This window comes from Enhydra lutris, unplaced genomic scaffold (genome assembly GCF_002288905.1).
Source record: "Enhydra lutris kenyoni isolate GAN:26980312 unplaced genomic scaffold, ASM228890v2 scaffoldscaffold22, whole genome shotgun sequence".
NCBI lineage: Eukaryota > Metazoa > Chordata > Mammalia > Carnivora > Mustelidae > Enhydra > Enhydra lutris.
In genome coordinates this window covers 13649869-13670035 of record NW_019154106.1, presented here as the reverse complement: position 1 = coordinate 13670035, position 20167 = coordinate 13649869, and the positions used below count along the sequence as shown (strand labels likewise).

Sequence of the window (20167 nt, the reverse complement as noted above, 5' to 3'; positions counted from 1 at the left end):
ATCAAGATTCTCTCCCTCTAAGGAAATGCAATGACAATTTTTGGTCAGGTTATTCGATTTCAAAAAGAGCTGCCATTGTGTCCCATCATGATTAACAATTCTTTCAATGTCAGTTAAAGAATCTGCACTCATGATACATGACAATTTAAGAGACCTAAGAGAAGATTAGAGCAATTGAGGAGATAGAATTTAAATATAAAATATAAGAATTTGTATTGAATTTCATATTACTCTAGATTAAAAACAAATAAAAAGCTTAAAACCAAAAACTCTCCTCTACCTTCTTAATGACAGAACAGTCCACTCCTCTAGCATGAGAATATTTATGGCTGATTAATATATACAAAATAGTATCTATATGGTTATTTCCTAAAAACTAGGAATAAGGGGACGCCTGGGTGGTTCAGTTGGTTAAGCCGCTGCCTTCGGCTCAGGTCATGATCCCAGGGTCCTGGGATCGAGTCCCGCATTGGGCTCCTTGCTCGGCAGGGAGCCTGCTTCTCTCGCTGCCTCTGCCTGCTCGTGTGTACTCTCTCTCTCTCTGACGAATAAATAATATCTTTAAAAAAAAAACTAGAAATAAGTAGGCTGAATAAAGTTTTAGTATTTTCTTATGAAAAATAATTGGTTGAAATGATTTCTATTCTCTTAAAAGGATTTCTTAAGCATTTGTATATGCAGTTTGCCCCCGGAAGCATTAGCATGAAGACCCAGCAGCACTCATAAAATAACTTGATACAACTAGGATCAGCAAGCATGATCTCTCCAGTCTATTTTTCTAACATATGTCCTCCAGTTAAGGAAAAATCAGTCAAGTTTACATAGATGTGATTTTTATAAATCACTGTGTAACTACCAGAGTTCCTCTTTTATTTTATAAGAGCAAAGTTTCAGGGTCTTCTACATCCAAATTGGACAATCTGAGCATTAAAACATGATTATTATGGTAAAGAATAATAACCAAAATGAAATGAAACAATTTGAGGAAAAAAGTCTATGACTAACTACCCATGACTCAAAAGAGAAAAATTTATATAGGTGATACACACAGGTGGTGATAAAACAAAAGTATAAATATGATGAGTTGCATTTAATTTTGATTTTTAAAAGTGGGGCAATATAAATATAATTTATATCAATGAAACATAAATATGTTTTACTGATAAAAGCAATAGTAAACAAACAAGAAAGTGAAATTCAAGCAAGTAGTCCTCCAAAATATAGGAACTCCGTGCAGACCAGGAAAGACCCATCAGCACCAGCAAAAACACATATTATCCCATAAAATAAATCCAAGGTATAAAATCAGTACTAGTTCTAACACATAGTACCCCAATAGAGACAGAGCACAGCAGTGTAATTCCAAAATGTTTTATTTAGACAGTGTTCTAAAACGGTTCTATTTATGCCAACTCAAACTCTCATTTTCTAAAAGCTCTCTATTTCCCACTAATAATAGTAAAATTCCTATAAAATATATTCTTTGTAAGTAGTATGAACAGATCTAATTGGTGTACCATAGTAGCAGAAAATCAGGTGCTTAATGTTCCTTAAGAGAAACTAGAAAATACATCATTCCAGAGGGACACATCAGTTACAAAAAGTAGAACTGATGTAATAACCTTTCTTGAAACATCCTAATATCATAAAATCTGATTTTTACTCTAATAAAGATGCTCAAGCTACTTATTGAGAACTCCTATTTTAATCCTTTTAGAAGAAACAATCAAGTCCTGTTTTCCAAATAATTATTAACATCTACCCAGAGACTGTAACTTTCACTGGCCAAAATGGAGAGGCATACTATTTTAGGTATGGAAAAGCGATCTCAACTCCAAAATCAAGTCTAAATAACTTACCAAGACCCTAGTGAGAAGATAAAGTACAGCTAAGAATAATTTTAGAAGATGTAACATAACACAAATATAATTAAATTTGCGGCACTGGTGTTTTAGAAAACGTTTTAGCATATGTTTAAGTGTAAGCTTGGCGTAAGCTTTCAAATTACAGTTGGTAACGCTTCACCTGCAGTTTATGGTTGTGAAGCATGCAAAAGAATCTCCCATATTAACTTATAATTAATTACACTATAAATTTCCAAGGGAATTTACTCAAATCCCAAATGAAGTTTGAAGTTTGAAAGAAAGTTGTTTCTAAGTTGTACTGTTTTGATATACAAGTTTTACTAAATTAAACATTTTTTTAAAAGTCCCTGTCTACCTTCCTCTTGTATTACTCTGGTTTATTGACTCTTTCTCAACACCTCAGATCAGAATTACCTGGTAAACTGTCCATATTTTCTTATTATTAGGTCTGAGTCTTTGATCATCTTGTTTTATTTGGTTGCAGTACTTTTCAAACAGAAAGCCAAGGAGATACTATGAAATATAGTGTTCAATCCCCTGGGCTCCAAACATAATTCTTGATATCATTTTGTAGCACTTACTAATTTCTCGCTGGTGATTGAGGTCAATCACCCTGCCCAGAGGAGTGACCACTGTCAATTCATGATCAATTCATGAGAAGCCCAACATGGCCAGTGTAGAGTCTCAGATTCCAATTAATCAGAGCATTGAGGGACTTCATTTGGGGAATTCCACCTTTGTGCACATAGATTGCAAATAAACTGAATATAAGGTTATGGGTAAGGAAATTAAATTCTCATGGGCTATTTGATGTAATAGGCTATAGTAGCCAGGGTCCTCCAAGGAGAACACGCTAAGGTAGAATTAAAAGTTCAAGAATTTTATTAGAGGAAACTGTTGTGTCTGTATAAGATAAAGTGGAGAGGGAGCCAGAAGAAGCAGGAAGTGCCACTCAATCATGAGGAAAGTCTGAGCATGAGTGAAGAAGAGAGAGAAGGAAGGATGGGCAAAAGCATCCTAGGCCATTGTTCAGTTTATGGTAAGTTCAGCAAGGTAGGAACTTGAGCCAAAATTAGCCATCAGTCCTGTGCCTAAGAGGGATAGTCCTGCCTTGGTATCCCTGTTGTTCTCAGTCATTAGCTGGGAGCAGTCTGTGGGAAGCATGACCTTGATACAAATGAGGAAATGTATTTCAGAGATCAGCAGCTAGGACCTTTGCACAGTTACATTCCCTGTTCTTGGATCTTTGAAAGGCTCGTTTTCCTGGCCACCACAGGGGCCATGCCAACTCATCCCCTTGGTTCGTAGACATGTATATTCTTAATAAAGCAAGATGGAACCATACATTGGCTGCTGTTTTAAAGCATGCAGCAGACTTAGAGAACACCTCAACAACCAAGAATGAGTTTTCATATAGCTCTTCCACAATTTGATCAGGCCAATCACACTTCAAATGTGTGTACAAACAACTACTATAGAATCACTTTAGAATGACAGAGCAAAAAGTAAAACCAATTATTTCTGTGAATTGGAGAAGATAGTTACTATTCCCTTGTCATCTAATATATTTCTTCTTAGAGGTGATGCTTGGTGGGATACCATGTTCATGAAAAAGGCATTAGGTAAGTCTACATTTGCAGGAGGTGGCAAGATAAACTGGTAGGAAAATGGGTATGTAAACCAAACAAATCTCCCAAAATGTGATTATTCCTGGAAAGAAAGTCATTAGCTCTGTAATTTTAGATTAGTAAGAAGTAGTAAATTCTGGGTGCCTGAGTGGCTCCATCGGTTAAGAAGTAGTGTAATCTAATCACCCTGCTATCCAAGTGGTTCACCAATCTTCCCAGAAAATGATGGTATAGCAGAGGCACAGCTGTGATCATTGTTGTTGGTATTTGGGATACCTAACAGTGGAAGTAGTGAAATTAGTCTTGGTGAATAAAATCATGTTGTTGGGCCCATTCCAGTTACTCTAGCCATTTGTACAAGGGCCTGTTGAGCATGAACAGAAGAGGAGAAAGATACTGTGTGTGTACGGAGAAAGAGGCTGACAGACATTCACAGAGCATGTCCATCTGTAAAAATGTGTTCTTTCATGATTTCCAGCTTGTAGATCCTCAATCCCTTTCCCTCCAAAGAAATGAGTTAAATGTTATGAATTGGGATTCCCACCCTTGTATCTTCAAGTCTTTCTTGGAAACACTAATCTCTGAACTTCCTCCAGGTGGAGATTTTGTTTACTGACTCACCAGAGCAATATCACCTTCTGCTTGAACCTAATAACCCTCATTCCATGGGTCATAAGTAGAATTAAAATGAGGATCTTGTTCCAGTCTGTGTATCACTCTAATTATCTACAGTATTATTTCTGGGTCTGGGTAATAATGATTGGCTATATACCTGGTCCCATTGGACCTGCTGAAAGATACATTTAGGCCAAAATCATCTTTTACATTGTTCCCATTACCCTCACTGGCAATTATATACCTCTACTGTTTTCCCTCTCTGTAGATTAGTGTCAGTTCAGAACCAGTATCTAATAACCCACAGATGATCAGGGTTATTTCCACTTTCCTAACATGGGTCACCCTCATGAATGGCAGCAAGCCATCCACAAGAAGGCTTGGAGGAAGATGTACAATATATACCTTGGCTGTTTCAAGGTTCCTCCTCAAAGGGTATTGCCTCACCATAAGTCTATGTTTTCAATGGTTGTAACACTAGCTTTGGTCAAATTATATAGGAAGCAGTAATATAATTATATAAGTAGGCAGAAAACCCTACCAGAACATCCTGACCTAGTTTTTATCCAAGTAAAAATAAAATGTTTCTCTTTTCAAGAAAAATATCACCTTGGTTGGTTTCCCATCTACATCATTCCTTAAGAACCCCCTAATCCATGAGACATTGCCATTAACATCTGAACAAAATATTTGGTTACCACCCATTTATGGCATACTGGGTAATTCCTTCCATCTTATCTTGAAGAGTATCCACTGAAATATGGCTTTCTGACTGCCTGTTTGATTAAGTCAGATAGTCCAGGTTTAAACTTAGCAGAAGCCAATCACCACATGATATTTATTGCATACCTCTGTGTCAAGAAAAAAAAAAATGCTTTCCTGCCTACCTGTCCTTCATTCCATAAAGCCACTGGTGATCATTTAAGTAAGTTTGAGGCTAGTGGATGCAATAGATAGCCATTGTCCCATTTCTCACCATGATGGAGTTATATATCTAGCCTTTAAATATATGAACAATCCAACCCCATTTCAATTATCAACTCATACTACTTCTAAGATCAGTATCTGGCAAGTAAATATAGCCAACAAGTTGACTAGTTTGGGGAGGTTTTAAAAAGGGATTATTACATAGAAATGTGTGTGGTATAGAGAACTCCTGAGGAATAGTGTTGCAACTTCTGAGAACTATAACCTTTTTTTTAAGTTTTTTTTTATTTATTTGAGATAGAGAAAGAGCATTAATTAGCAAAAGGAAGAGGGGCAGAGGAGAGGGAGAGGGAGAAGTAGGCTCCATGGAGCCCAAAAAGGGGCCTGATCCAGGGACCCTGAGATTATGATCTGAGCCAAAGGCAGAAGCTTCACCAACTGAGTCACCCAGCTGCCCCTCTTTTCTATTTTTGAAGTTGCCTGAAGACACAGAGGTCATAAGCAATGGAGGGAGAGCTTCAAAATGAATCACCTGGTAAGTCCAGGGAGGCAACCAGCTGTGGCATCTTTGCAAGAAAGTAGACCGGAGAAAAACGCTCATACCTCAATCTCTTCCCCACCAATGACAACCACTGGCTAAACCCATTAAGCAGAGCACAAAGGAGCCCGCTGATGCAGTTAATATAGCTGAGTATCCTGGAGCAAAGAGGAGATTCAAAGGGTAGAGAATGGATTTTGAAGAACAAAAGAAAGGTATTCAACATTTAAGGAAAATATCATATTATTAAACAGATATGATTTAATATGCAGCTATATGTATATGAATATATATTTACATACATAATATATGTGCACATATATGTCTAGTTTAGCTTCTACACAAATCAAGAGAAAATGAGGATGCAAATTATGACTGATAACCTTTTCACGAGGGAATTGTAGTCTCAAAAAAAGAATTCTCCATTATTAAACAATACCCCATTTGTCAACAAACAATTTTCTTTAATTCTCTGGTTACCTATTGCCCAAGTTTATGAAATCCTGAGGGGTAACAGGAATTCCCACCTCTAGGGATACAGAAACTGTTATAAAAGTTTCCGAGGCAAGCAGATTTGAATTCTGTTGAGGTGATGGCATTGCTGAGAAATTTAGGTAAGTTGTCTGATCCAGATGTTAGACATAGATGGAATTTTTTACTTGCTCCTCACAACCAGGACAAAGGTCATTTACATACTAAGCTATCATAAGTGCTAAAGAAAGGGCTCCTTTGAAACATCTTCACCATCTTCCTATTTTAGTTTCTGGAAATGCTGAGTTCACAAGAAAAAAGAGCACATTTTACTATTAAAGACCAAAAAAGGCAATTAATATTATTATCAAAAAAAAGACAAAGGAGAAAGAAACAACTCAGTGCACAAACAAAGAGTTAATGTCAGGAACTACTTTAAAAAGCATTGTTAATATCTACAAAACAGCTGGGGCAACAAGATGAAGTAGCTGAGATTACTAGAGACTGTTTAGGGCTAAAGCCATCCAAAAAAGTTCACATTTCTTTCAGTTTGATATGCTTTAATTCAAAAGCATCACATCATATGATATTTCTGAGAAGAATTCCAGACAAAAGGAACTATCTCTCACCACAAACCCTGATACTCTAGTAATTAGGGATGGAAATGCATTATTTAGTTTATCATACAAAAGTATAACTTTAGTTAGAAGAATCATACGTTCAGTGGTTAGCAAGCACAGTCAGATTACTGCAGTTGGATTAACAAAACAGAGCATAATTCTTCAAGCCAGTCTCTTCCCAAGGAAATGTATGCCTTACTTGTTTTTGTCCTAGCACTGGCAGTCAGAGTAGATCTGTTCATAGCTCATCTCTTTATGTATAACATTATGCAACACATCTTTAATTCCTCAATTCTTCACATTCTGCCATTATGATGGCAGACAGACTTCACGATAAAGAATAAGAATAATGTAACTGAGGGGCATCTTGGTGGTTCAGTCGGTTAAGTGCCTGACTCTTGATCTCAGCTCAGGTCTTGATCTCAGGGTAATGAGTTCAAGCCCCATGTTGGGCTCCACCTGGGTGTGGAGCCTACTTTAAAAGAAAAGAAGAAGAATTTAAATGATATTTATTTCAGCATTTGTCAGACTTTATCTATGGACAATGTGCAATATAAGCCCTTGGGCTGCTTTACTGAAAGCAAGTTTCTGGGTCCCACCCACAGATTGCTAAATTAGAAATTCTGGAGCTGGGCTGGGTGATTCTTACAGGCACAGAATTTGAGAACCACTGGCTGCCTGAGTGGTTATGATGTGCTAGGTACTGTGCCTAGTCCTTACTTGAGTTATCTTCTTTACAACAACCCAAAGGAGAGATAAGTTATTCCCTATCTATGAAGAAATTGAGGCTTTACAACATTGACTAGTGATGGAGAACTTGAACCCTTGTTAATCTCCTGAAAGTCAGACGCTTTTTCCATGATATCCTGGGTATCTCTGGTTTAGACCACTCAACCCTCATTGTAAAATCAGGCTTTCTATCCATCACGACTTATGAGGATGGAAAATCTGTTGATTATGTGAAAAAAAATCTTCACAGACTCACTCCATTTAGGCAAAGAAATATTTGGCAAAGCTTTTTTCAGGCAGATTCCTTTGTTTCTTCCTATTTCTGTTTGCAAAGATCAAGGCAGGGATTACTGGTGCCAGAAAATGCACATGGGATATCAAACAATTCTGCTGATAGTTTAAGAGGAAAATGACATAATTAGAAGCCACCCAGAAAATCATTTCTATTGGTTTGTTTCTTTTCCAACTCAGGGCTATCCATTAATTCATTCATTCATTCAATGTTTATTGTAGGTCTATTATATACCAGTTATTATTTGAGGCAGGAGGCATATAATAATGAATGAAAGAGACAAAACTTCCTGCTCTCATGAAATTTACATCCTAGTGAGATCTTATCTCTGCTTGGCTCCAGTGACCCTGTATGCCGATGAAAAATAGAAATTCACCATTCAGAGATATTCTCCAGGTAGTTTCAATTTTTTCACATAATTCCCAGAAGAACCCTATAGTAAGTCACAGAGTAAAATACAAAGCCGTGGAGTGTAGTTTCTTCACGAAGTGATAACACCCTTTAAGGAACATTTCTGAAATGTGCAGTTGGATTTTTGACTGCCACAAAGATCAAAGGCCCATTTATAAGCAGTAGACAATAGACAGTAGACAATGATAAAAAGCAGTAGACAATGATGAAAATGGTTTGCACCTAGGGGCAGTCCTAGCCAAAGGAAAAAAAAATGTCTACACCCTCTACTGTGTCTTGATGAACATTTGTGCATTGAGAAAAGACCTTTGTAATTTTGTGAGTTTGAAATCTACTCCACTTTACAAATAAACACTGTATTTTACAAATAAACACTGTATTTTGCAAGGTTATACTATAAATCAACTCACCTAGGAATTCAAAACTGAGGAACGAGTGTCATTTATTTTGTTGGAACTTTATCAAGAATGATTCACCTTGTTAGAAAAATCTTATGACTGACGGAAATGCCAGTCCTGATATTTGGATCACTAATATATTTGTGATGATTCTACATACATGTATAACCACTTCACCAAATGTTGCAGGATTTACATATTAAAATTCACACTATTTCAGAATAATTCCTATAATTACTACCATGTAATACAAGTTATATTGTGAGCTGCTTTTCTTTTATATCACTTTTATAATGATAATTATTTTATATACATACGCACACATATGTCTGTAGGTAGGTTTATTAACCACAAATTTCATTTAGGACTATAAGGGAAGCACTTTAAATGTTTGTTATAAAGTGGAAGTTTTTCAATATGATAAATTCAATTTTAATTTCAAAATTCAAATAGTTCAATTGAGAACTATTATTACAAATAATCAAGGTGGGATAAGTGTCTTTTTAAGCATTGTACATGGCTAGTTATAAAACTATTCTCCATGGAGAATAATGTCAAGTCCTAGGCTTTCAGACCCAAAAGACTTACAATGGCATCACTTATTTTGTTACCTGACGTAACCAGATGGATTAATTTACTGGTCTCCACTCTGAAATTTCTCTCTGATTCTCAGTTTGTTTCTCTCCCTGGGACATATGATAAATGTGCTAAAGACTTCTTCACAGTAACTGAGGAGAGAGGTTGCTCTATGATTGTGGTGGAAAATTGTGTAGGAGATCAAAATTTTACCTTAAGGTTTTGGGCTGGGCATGAAAATTAAATTAGCAGGAGACAGAGTGATAGAAGAAAAGTATACAAATGTATTTAACATAAATGTTACATGACATGGGAGCCCTCACAAGGAAATGAAGACACTGAGAAGTGATAAAACCTAAATGTTTTCATACAAAGTTGAACAACAACAAAAAAAAAGGCAACTGTAGAAGAGTAACTAAAATATATGGGGGAGGCTAAAGGAAGATAAGAAGTATTTTAAAGAGAAGATTGAAGAGCAATTTCAAAACTTGCATTCGGGTGCACATGCCCCTTTGGATCACTACATTTGTATCTTTAGGGTAAATATCCAGTAGTGCGATTGCTGGGTCATAGGGTAGCTCTATTTTCAACTTTTTGAGGAACCTCCATGCTGTTTTCTAGAGTGGTTGCACCAGCTTGCATTCCCACCAGCAGTGTAGGAGGGTTCCCCTTTCTCCGCATCCTCTCCAACATCTGTCATTTCCTGACTTGTTAATTTTAACCATTCTGACTGGTGTGAGGTGGTATCTCATCGTCGTTTTGATTTGTATTTCCTTGATGCCGAGGGATGTGGAGCACTTTTTCATGTGTCTGTTGGCCATCTGGGTGTCTTCTTTGCAGAAATGTCTGTTCACAGATGAATGGATAAAGAAGATGTGATATATATACGTATATATATATATATATCACATATATATCATATATATATGATATATATACGTATATATATATATATCACATATATGTGATATATATATGTGTGTGTGTGTATATATATATATATATATATATATATAAAATGGAATACTATGTAGCCATCAAAAGAAATGAAATCTTGTCATATGCAATGATGTGGATGGAACTAGAGGGTATTATGCTGAGAGAAATAAGTCAATCAGAGAAATAAGTCAATTATCATATGATTCCCCCTGATATGAGGAATTTGAGAGGCAGAGTGGGGGCGTTTGGGGGGTAGAGAAGGAAAAAATGAAACAGGATGGGATTGGGAGGGAGCCAAACCATAAGAGACTCTTAATCTCACAAAACAAACTGAGGGTTGCTGGGGGGTAGGGGAGGTAGGGATAGGGTGGCTGGGTTATGGACATTGGAGAGGGTATGAGCTGTGGTGAGTGCTGTGAAGTGTGTAAGCCTGATGATTCACAGACCTGTACCCCCAGAGCAAATAATACATTATATGTTAATAAAAATAATAATTTAATTTAAAAAAAACTTACTACAAGATTACAGTAATTAAGACAGTGAGGTACTGACATAAAGATGGACAAGGGGAGTTAGAGAGGAGAAGGGAGTTGAGGGAAATTGGAAGGGGAGGTGAACCATGAGAGACTATGGACTCTGAAAAACAATCTGAGGGTTTTGAAGGGGCGGGGGTGGGAGGTTGGGGGAACCAGGTGGTGGGTATTAGAGAGGGCACGGATTGCATGGAGCACTGGGTGTGGTGCAAAAACAATGAATACTGTTAAACGCTGAAAATAAATTAAAAAATTAAAAAAAAAAGATGGACATAAAGATCAGTGGAGTAGAATGGAGAACACAAAACTAAATCCTTACACTTATGGTTTTGGTAGGTAGGGTAATGTCTCCCAAAAATTCTCATGTTCTAATCCCTGGAATCCAGGAACATGTTAGAACACATGGAAACTGGAAATTGAGGTTGCTAATCACCTGACTTTAAAATAGATTGTCCTGGCTGGCTCAGTCAGTAGAGCATGCAACTCTTGATCTCAGGGTCATGAGTTCAAGCCCCACATCAGGAGCAGAGTTTACTTCAAATAAAATATAATAAAGTCACTTATAAAATAAATTGTCCTGATGATCGCCCCACTACTGTCATGTCTGCTGTTTATCATTTGACCTTCCAAATGACAGTTCTTCACATTCTTATAATCATTTTTAAAAAAATGTTTACTGCCTATTGGCTGTGATGTTTGTAGTGTTGTACATTAAACATACCCTCATTTTTATCTTTTCTTTTTGTATGAAATGTTTAGTTTCTTTTTTATGGTAACTATGAAGGGATGATAGATTTAAATAACTTTTTTGTTTTTATTTTATATATTTTTTCACTACAGCCACATCTCCACCCCCCCAAAAAATAGACAAAATAAAAAAAAGAGGGTAATGTACAAGTTTCTGTATGTATAACGTCATGCTCTATTTCATGAGAGCAGCTGATCACAATTTGTTTCATGAATCAAGGTATGGAAATGCTTGCATATCGATTGATTTAGGCAGTGTTTACCAGTAGAGGCAAAAAAAGAAAAAATATATATAACTAAAAATAAAAAAACAACTTCAAAGATTTTTCAGTGATCAGAATCCACATTTGCATTTCAAGATAATGTAGTTTTAAAGAAAGAGTAAAAAGAAACCTTTGACATAAAATTCCTCCTTTCCCCTTGGCTTAATGAATATGACTTATTCAGCATAATATCTTTATATGTTCCACATGTTAAGAAAAATGTACATTAAACATGTTATAATTAATTAATTAAAAAATAGATTGTCCTGGATTATCACCTAGGCTGAATATAACCACAAGAGTCCTTCAAAGTGAAAAGAGAGGCAAAAGAGTTGAAGCCAAAAGGAAGATGTGACCATACAGATACAATGGTGCTGACTTTGAAGATGGAGAAAAAGGACCACGAACCAAGGAATGTGGGCAACCTCTAGAAGCTGGAAGAGGCAAAGAAATGGATCCTCCCTTAATGCCTCCAGAAAGGAACACAGCCCTGCCAATATCTTGATTTCAATACAATTGGACCCATGTTGGACTTCTTTCTAATCTACAAAACTGTAAGATAATATATTTGTGTTGTTTAAAGCCATTACATGTGAGTAATTTGTGACAAGGGCAATAGGAAACAAACAATGGTGACCTGATTTTTGGCAAGGATGCCAAGAGAATTCAGTGGGGGAAAATAGTCTTTCCAACAAATGCAGTTGGGACTAGATATTCACACTCAAAAGAATGAAGCTGGACCCCCACTTCACACCATATACAAAAATTAATTCAAAATGGATTGTTAACCTACATGTAAGAACTAAAATAAAAACACTTGGATAAAACTGAGCAAACGGTTGTGAAATTAGGTTAGGCAATGGTTTCTTAAATAAGACATCAAGAGCAAGCAAAAAGAAAAAAGATAAAGTAAACCTTATCAAATTTAAAAGTTCATGCACGTCAAAGGATATCATCAAGAAAGTAAAAAAATAACAGAGAATGAGAAAATATATTTGCATATAATAAATTTTATAAAAGACTTGTATCCAGTATATATAAGTATTACAATTCAACAATGAAAAGACAAAAGAAACTAATAAAAAGATGAGCAAAAGATTTTAATACATATTTCTCCAAAGAAGATAGTTAATAAGCATTTGAAAAGACACTATATATCATTAGTTATTAAAAAATGTAAATCAAGGGGCACCTGGTAGCTTAGTCAATTAAACATCTGGCTTCTAATTTTGGCTTAGGTCATGATCTCAGACTTATAGGATCAAGCCTCCCCATCCAGCTCTGTGCTCAACAGCAAGTCTGCTTGAGATTCTCTCTCTCACTCTCCCTCTGCCCCTCCCTGCCCCCTCAAATAAATAAATAAATAAATCTTTTAAAAAAAGAAAATGTAAATCAAAACTACAATATCGTACCACTTCACACCCAATAGGACTGCTAAAATCAAAAAGATAATAACTTGTATCAGGATGAGGAAATATTGGATCCCACATGCTTTACTGATATGATTGAAAAATGGCAGGATTCATTTGGAAGAGAGTTTGGTAATTTCCCAGAATGTTAAATATAGATGTACCATATGACTCAACAATTCTACTCCTGGATATCTACTCAAGATATATGAAAGCATATGTCTTTACAAAACTTGTATAAGGATTCCCATAACAGCATTGTTCATAATTGCCAAAAAATAGAAACAATAAAACATGTATCCATTGATGAATAGGTAAATGAAATATGGTATATCCACACAAAGGGATATTATATGGCAATAAAAACAAAGTAATGATACATGCTACAACATTAATGAAAAAGAAAAATATGCTAAAAATGCATATTTGCAGGTGGTATACTCTGCCATCTTTCAAATGTCACCACTTTCTAAACTACAGGGACTTTCCCATCTCTCATGGGCTTTGAGCAACTTGTCCATGTATAGCTGGGAAATAAGAAAAGACTGTTTCCTCTCAGTGTCTAAGTTTAATTAGTTCCTCTCCCAGTTCATTTTCACCACACCGTCTAGTTTGCTTTTCCTAATATCTCTAACATTAACTGAAAATATTTCCACATGTATTTGTTTATTTATCATGTAGGACTCTAAATAAAGTCCTCGTAGAATAGGAGTCAGCCCTATTGTCCTCACTGCGGTATCCCAATTCCAAGAAGGCAACTGGAGCTCAAGAAATACTTTTCTTGAAAAATAAGCAACCAAGAGCACTCAAGCTTTCCTATTATTAAATGCATCTCATTGAAATGAATATGTTAACGCTCCCATCACCTGCCCTAGTCAGGCAAAATTCCTGCTCTGATCTCACTTGCCCTAACAGCTTATAGTCTTGACTGTATCTCACGGGCTTATCATAGAGATTGCATTCCTGAGGTATGGGTTGAGGGAATTCAGCACTTCACCCTTACATTTGCAGGTGAGGTCTCCTTAAACCATGGAGAGAAGCAATCACACAGTAACTGAGTTCATCCTAGTGGGTTTCACAACGGACCCAGTGATGCAGTTGGTCCTGTTCGTGGTATTCCTTGGTGTGTACTCTCTGACCGTGGTAGGAAATGCCACCCTCATGGTGTTGATCTGTAATGACTCCCGGCTGCACACAGCAATGTATTTCTTCATTGGGAATCTGTCCTTTCTGGATCTCTGGTATTCCTCTGTCTACACCCCAAAGATTCTGGTGACCTGTATCTCTGAAGACAAAAGTATCTCCTTTGCTGGCTGCCTAGCTCAGTTCTTCTTCTCTGCTGGGTTGGCATATAGTGAGTGTTACCTATTGGCCGCCATGGCTTATGACCGATACGCAGCCATTTCCAACCCCCTGCTTTACGCCCAGGCCATGTCAAGGAAATTGTGCATCTGTTTGGTTATATATTCCTATACTGGAGGTTTTATCAATGCAATAATACTGACCAGCAACACATTCACCTTGGATTTTTGCAGTGATAATGTCATTGATGACTTTTTCTGTGATGTCCCACCACTGGTGAAGTTGGCGTGTGATGCGAAAGAGAGCTACCAGGCCGTGCTGTACTTCCTCCTGGCCTCCAACGTCATCGCCCCCACACTGCTCATCCTCGCCTCCTACCTGTTCATCATCGCCGCCATTTTGAGGATCCGCTCCACCCAGGGCCGCTACAAGGCCTTCTCCACCTGCTCCTCCCACCTGGTCTCCGTCACCTTGTACTACGGCTCCATTCTCTACATCTACTCTCGCCCAAGTTCCAGCTATTCCCTTGAGAGGGATAAAATGGTATCAACATTTTATACTGTGCTGTTCCCCATGTTGAACCCCATGATCTACAGTCTGAGGAATAAGGACGTGAAAGAAGCCCTGAAAAAACTGGTCTGGTTAACACAGTAGGAAATCTGAGTTGACCTGTATTTCTCAAATCAGTGCTCAGGGAGAATGGGCTGCTTCAGAAGCAGCATGGGCAACTGGCTCTTTTTAAACAGCACAGCTTTTTTTCTAGTCAAAGAGATCAAGTGAAAAAAGTTTTATGTTAGTTTGACTTGCTTTAGTGATCAAACTATAATCTATATTATAAAATATTGGTTCAATTGAATAATAACATAGTTTTAAAAAGCAGCCTCAGGGCTTAATGCAAAATGGAAGTATATATATTGCTTCTAAGATCCTAAAAGATTAAATTTTCCTTTGCTATCTTCTTAAGATCGATCTATTTTTCGCCCTACATACTAAGCTTTATGGCAATGTGAAGAAATTCTGAAGATTTGTGTAATACACCCCAAATCCTTCTCATTCAGTACTTACAGAACTTTTGTAATAGAAGAATTTTTCTTTTAAATGTCGGGGAGCCTAGGTGGCTCAGTCAGTTAAGCATCTGACTCTTAGTTTCAACTCAGGTCATGATTTCAGGGTCATGGGATCCAACACCAAGGTGGGTTCTGTTCTCAGCAGGAAGTCTGCTTGAGATTCTCTTCTTCTCTCTCTGGCCCTCCCCCTGCTATTTCTCTCTCTCTTTCTTCATCTCTCTCTCTCTCTCTACCTCAAATAAAATAAATAAAAATATTTATAAAAAATAATTTTAAAATGTTAAGAATATTGTGATGAAAAGAGAAGGCATTGAGGTGTTATTTGATGAATGCAGAGGAAAAGAAAGATCAGAAGTGTCAGAGCTAACAGAAATGTTGAAGTGACTCCACCTATTTGTTGTAAAATTTCAATTTACATGCATTTTATAGGGTGCCTGAATGGCTCAGTTGGTTCAAGTTCTGCCTTCAGCTCAGATCATGATCTCAAGGTCCTGAGATTGAGTCCTACATCAGGATCCTTTCTCCACAGAAATTCTGCTTCTCCCTCTGCCCCTCCTCCCACTTGTTCTTTCAGTCTCTCTCTCTCTCTCTCTCTCTCTCTCAAAAATAAATAAAATCTTGAAAAATAAATATTTATTTACTTATTTAATGACTGTGGCCGTTAGAGTAATAGCTATAGTCTTTCAATAATAAAGAACTAACTGGTAAGGCACAAGCTACTCATTTGTCACATGTAACTAATAATCCTGAATTTTCACTGTGGTTTTAAGGAGTATTAAAAAAATCAATTAAGTTTGTTATGTACTGAATATTGAGCTGTAAGTTTCTTTATGCTTAAAATCCTCTGGTGAGAAAAAAAAAAGAAGTAGTGAGTCTAGAACAGAGTGGAATTTTGTTAGTCAACTTATTGATTATGGCTTGTTCCACTTGGTCTTGATCTTTTCCTTCACAGAGAACATGTGGTGTTATGAAGTGAAAGAGTGTAAAGCAGAATACTTATTCTTTTCTCTGTGGAGAGATCACTCTTCTGAGGCGATATACAATTTCAGAGACACATATCTCTTCATGGATGTAGAAAGATATTTTGGCTGTTTGTTTATTTCCTCATTCTAAAGAACTCTTAAACATATGGCTAATAGTCGATGTAGAAGACTCAAGGTTTACAAAGATATTTTCTGTATACTCAGTTAGAGCTTTAAGATGAAGTATGGAGAGAATGCCTTACTAAAAATAAATATTTATAAAATTTTGAGTAAATTTCCAGCAGTTTAGTCATTCTAGATCCTCTCCCCACACAATAAAATTTGCTTCCCAAGGTTCAAAGACAAACTGCATACACAAAAACTATCCAATTCCTTTTCTCTTTCCAAGATGCCCCAAAGATAATCAATGGAATAAGTTTTATGTAAATCTATCACTACAAAAGAGTAAAATACAATATTGTAAAGCATACGACAACCTGAAATTAATTGGTTTAAAATAGTTTAATCACCAAATAGTGGCAAACGAAGAGTGGTTTCCTCAATGTGTCATTGCTTTAAGTATGACTTGTATTTACTTGAAAATTGCAATGATTACCAACAGACATATACGCTAATAATTTGGAAAATTATGCAATAAGAACATTCCACAAAATATAACCTTCATCTCTGCGGTCTTATGGTTTGCGTTGCTTTCCAGAAGGCCTCTTTGACATCTTTATTTCTCAGGCTATAGATGAGTGGGTTGAGCAGTGGATTGACCACAGTGTAAAACAGAGCAGCCACTTTGTCTTTCTCCAGGGAGTAGGTGGAACTTGGCCTTGAATACATGAAGAGCAGGGATCCGTAGAAGAGCATGACTGAAATGAGGTGTGAAGCACAGGTGGAGAAGGCCTTGTGCCTTCCTGAGGCTGAGCGGATCCTCATGATAGCCAGAAGTATGTTGCAATAGGAAATCAAGATGGCAAGAATGCTGGAGAGGACCGTGAAGCCCACCACACCCAGGAGGACTTTTTCATAGACATGGGTATCTGTACACGACATTTTTACCAATGGTGGTGCATCACAGAAGAAGTGGTCAATAATATTTTTACCACAGAAACTCAAGCGGAAAGTGTTGGTAGTATGGGCTATGGCATTCAAAAACCCTCCTATGTAAGAACCAGCGACAAGCCCAGTACAGAGAGACCTGGACATAGAACTTGAATAAAGTAATGGGTTACAGATCGCTGCATACCGGTCATAGGACATGGCTGCTAGGAGGTAGCACTCAGTGTAGGCTACAACACAAGAGAAGAACAGCTGGGCCCCACATCCAGCCAAGGAAATTCGTTTATCTTCTGAGACACAGTTAGCCAAGATTTTGGGAGTATACACAGAAGTGTACCAAAAATCCAAAAAGGACAGATTGCCAATGAAAAAGTACATAGGCGTGTGTAGGCGGGAATCAATTCGGATTAGAATAACCAAGGTCATGTTCCCCGACAAAGTCATCAAATAGAGCACCAGAAATATTCCAAATAGAATCAGCTGCCACTGTGGGTTTGCTGAGAAACCCACCAAGATGAATTCAGTCAGAATGGTACGATTTCCTGCCTCCATGTCCACAGAGGAGAAAGCCTGATAAAGACTTTGAGGGGGGAAAAAATCATTTTGCAGTTGTTCTATTGAAATAAATAAACAAAGGCCTAAGTTAAGTCAGTACTTATTAGGACGCTTGTGGACTTTTATCCATGATTACCTAGAATGATAGAATTTCAGTCTGTGGCTTGGGGAGACCACAGGTATTAGTGTTAGAATCTGATTGTGAAATTAGGGCTTTCCCACAGGGCAAGGCCTTTAGTCCAACCAGAGAAGAAAAGCAAAGCCCCCAGCTGGTTGTTTGAATGAATGGAGACATGCATGAAAATACCTAACCCAATGTTAAGTACATAGTAAGTGCTCAAAAAATTTTAGTATCCTTCGTGTATTATTGAGAATTTATGTGTCAGGCGTTGTGCTGATAATTACACAAATATCAACATACTGTACCACTCTTGTAACTATCAATACAACATTTACATTAGATATGATATATAATATAATTAATATAATATAATAATGTAGTAATCACTATGCTCCAATTAATATTCTAAATTCTAATCTTGAAATACTTAATCCTTTCTATAATTTCATAAAGTAGGCACTATTACGATTCTCATGGTGTTTAAGAAACAAGTCCAAAGACACCAAACAGATCAATAGCAGAGCTGGTATTTAAACACAGAATTTTCTTTATCAAGAGTATGTGCTCTCAACTGCTAAGCCATTTATGTGTTTTATAAGTAAATGGTTTTTCTTTTGCTCTCCTGGTTAAGGCAATATATAATCCTCTGACAACTTGAATTACTGTACTTAATAAAAACATCTTTAAGAAAGCTTTTTTTAAGAACATTCTTTCCCCACTTTCTCTTGTTGATCAATGAGATTCATATACATAGCTGAGCTATTTTTGGATATAGTAAATGCTGAATATTAGGCAAAACACAATCTTTGGTGTCAATGACAGACTGAGAAGCCATGAATCCTTTCAAATTATCCCAAAGCTCTAAAACTCTGAGGGAGAAGCTAAAAGGAGAAATCTAATTCAAAACATATGGAATTGGGCCAGTAGTTGGCGGACTATCCCTTAGTTAAAAAGACAGTGGGAGAAAGTTAAAACCAAGAGAAGATTGTGATTTACTGCCATGTTCAGAACATTCTCCTTTGAAGTTGGGAAAATTGGACAGCCACATGCAGAAAAATGAAATTGGATCATTTCCTTACACCACACATGAAAATAGACTCAAAATGGATGAAGGATCTCAATGTGAGAAAGGAATCCATCAAAATCCTTGAGGAGAACACAGGCAGCAACCTCTTCGACCTCAACTGCAGCAACATCTTCCTAGGAACATCGCCAAAGGCAAGGGAAGCAAGGGCAAAAATGAACTATTGGGATTTTATCAAGATCAAAAGCTTTTGCACAGCAAAGGAAACAGTTAACAAAACCAAAAGACAACTGACAGAATGGGAGAAGATATTTGCAAATGACATATCGGATAAAGGGCTAGTGTCCAAAATCTATAAAGAACTTAGCAAACTCAACACCCAAAGAACAAATAATCCAATCAAGAAATGGGCAGAGGACATGAACAGACATTTCTGCAAAGAAGACATCCAGATGGCGAACAGACACATGAAAAAGTGCTCCACGTCACTCGGCATCAGGGAAATACAAATCAAAACCACAATGAGATACCACCTCACACCAGTCAGAATGGCTAAAATTAACAAGTCAGGAAATGACAGATGCTGGCGAGGATGCGGAGAAAGGGGAACCCTCCTACACTGTTGGTGGGAATGCAAGCTGGTGCAACCACTCTGGAAAACAGCATGGAGGTTCCTCAAAATGTTGAAAATAGAACTACCCTATGACCCAGCAATTGCACTGCTGGGTATTTACCCTAAAGATACAAACGTAGTGATCCGAAGGGGCACGTGCACCCGAATGTTTATAGCAGCAATGTCTACAATAGCCAAACTATGGAAAGAACCTAGATGTCCATCAACAGACGAATGGATAAAGAAGATGTGGTATATATACACAATGGAATACTATGCAGCCATCAAAAGAAATGAAGTCTTGCCATTTGCGACGACGTGGATGGAACTAGAGGGTATCATGCTTAGCGAAGTGAGTCAATCAGAGAAAGACAACTATCATATGATCTCCCTGATATGAGGGAGAGGAGATGCAACATGGGGGCTTAAGGGGGTAGGAGAAGAGTAAATGAAACAAGATGGGATTGGGAGGGAGACAAACCATAAGTGACTCT

The 20167-nt window shown here is 37.2% G+C and overlaps 2 protein-coding genes across 2 annotated transcripts; one reads left to right on the top strand and one right to left on the bottom strand.

Annotated features, from left to right (window-relative positions):
- The first annotated feature begins 13990 nt into the window (after positions 1-13990).
- On the top strand, positions 13991-14917 carry LOC111150154 (olfactory receptor 1013-like). Its single transcript, XM_022507547.1, has one exon. The coding sequence runs from the start codon at positions 13991-13993 to the stop codon at positions 14915-14917; it is 927 nt and encodes a 308-aa protein (XP_022363255.1).
- A 2056-nt stretch (positions 14918-16973) lies between these two features.
- LOC111150253 (olfactory receptor 9G4) lies at positions 16974-17927 on the bottom strand. Its single transcript, XM_022507687.1, has one exon. The coding sequence runs from the start codon at positions 17910-17912 to the stop codon at positions 16974-16976; it is 939 nt and encodes a 312-aa protein (XP_022363395.1). The 5' UTR covers positions 17913-17927.
- Positions 17928-20167: the final 2240 nt, after the last annotated feature.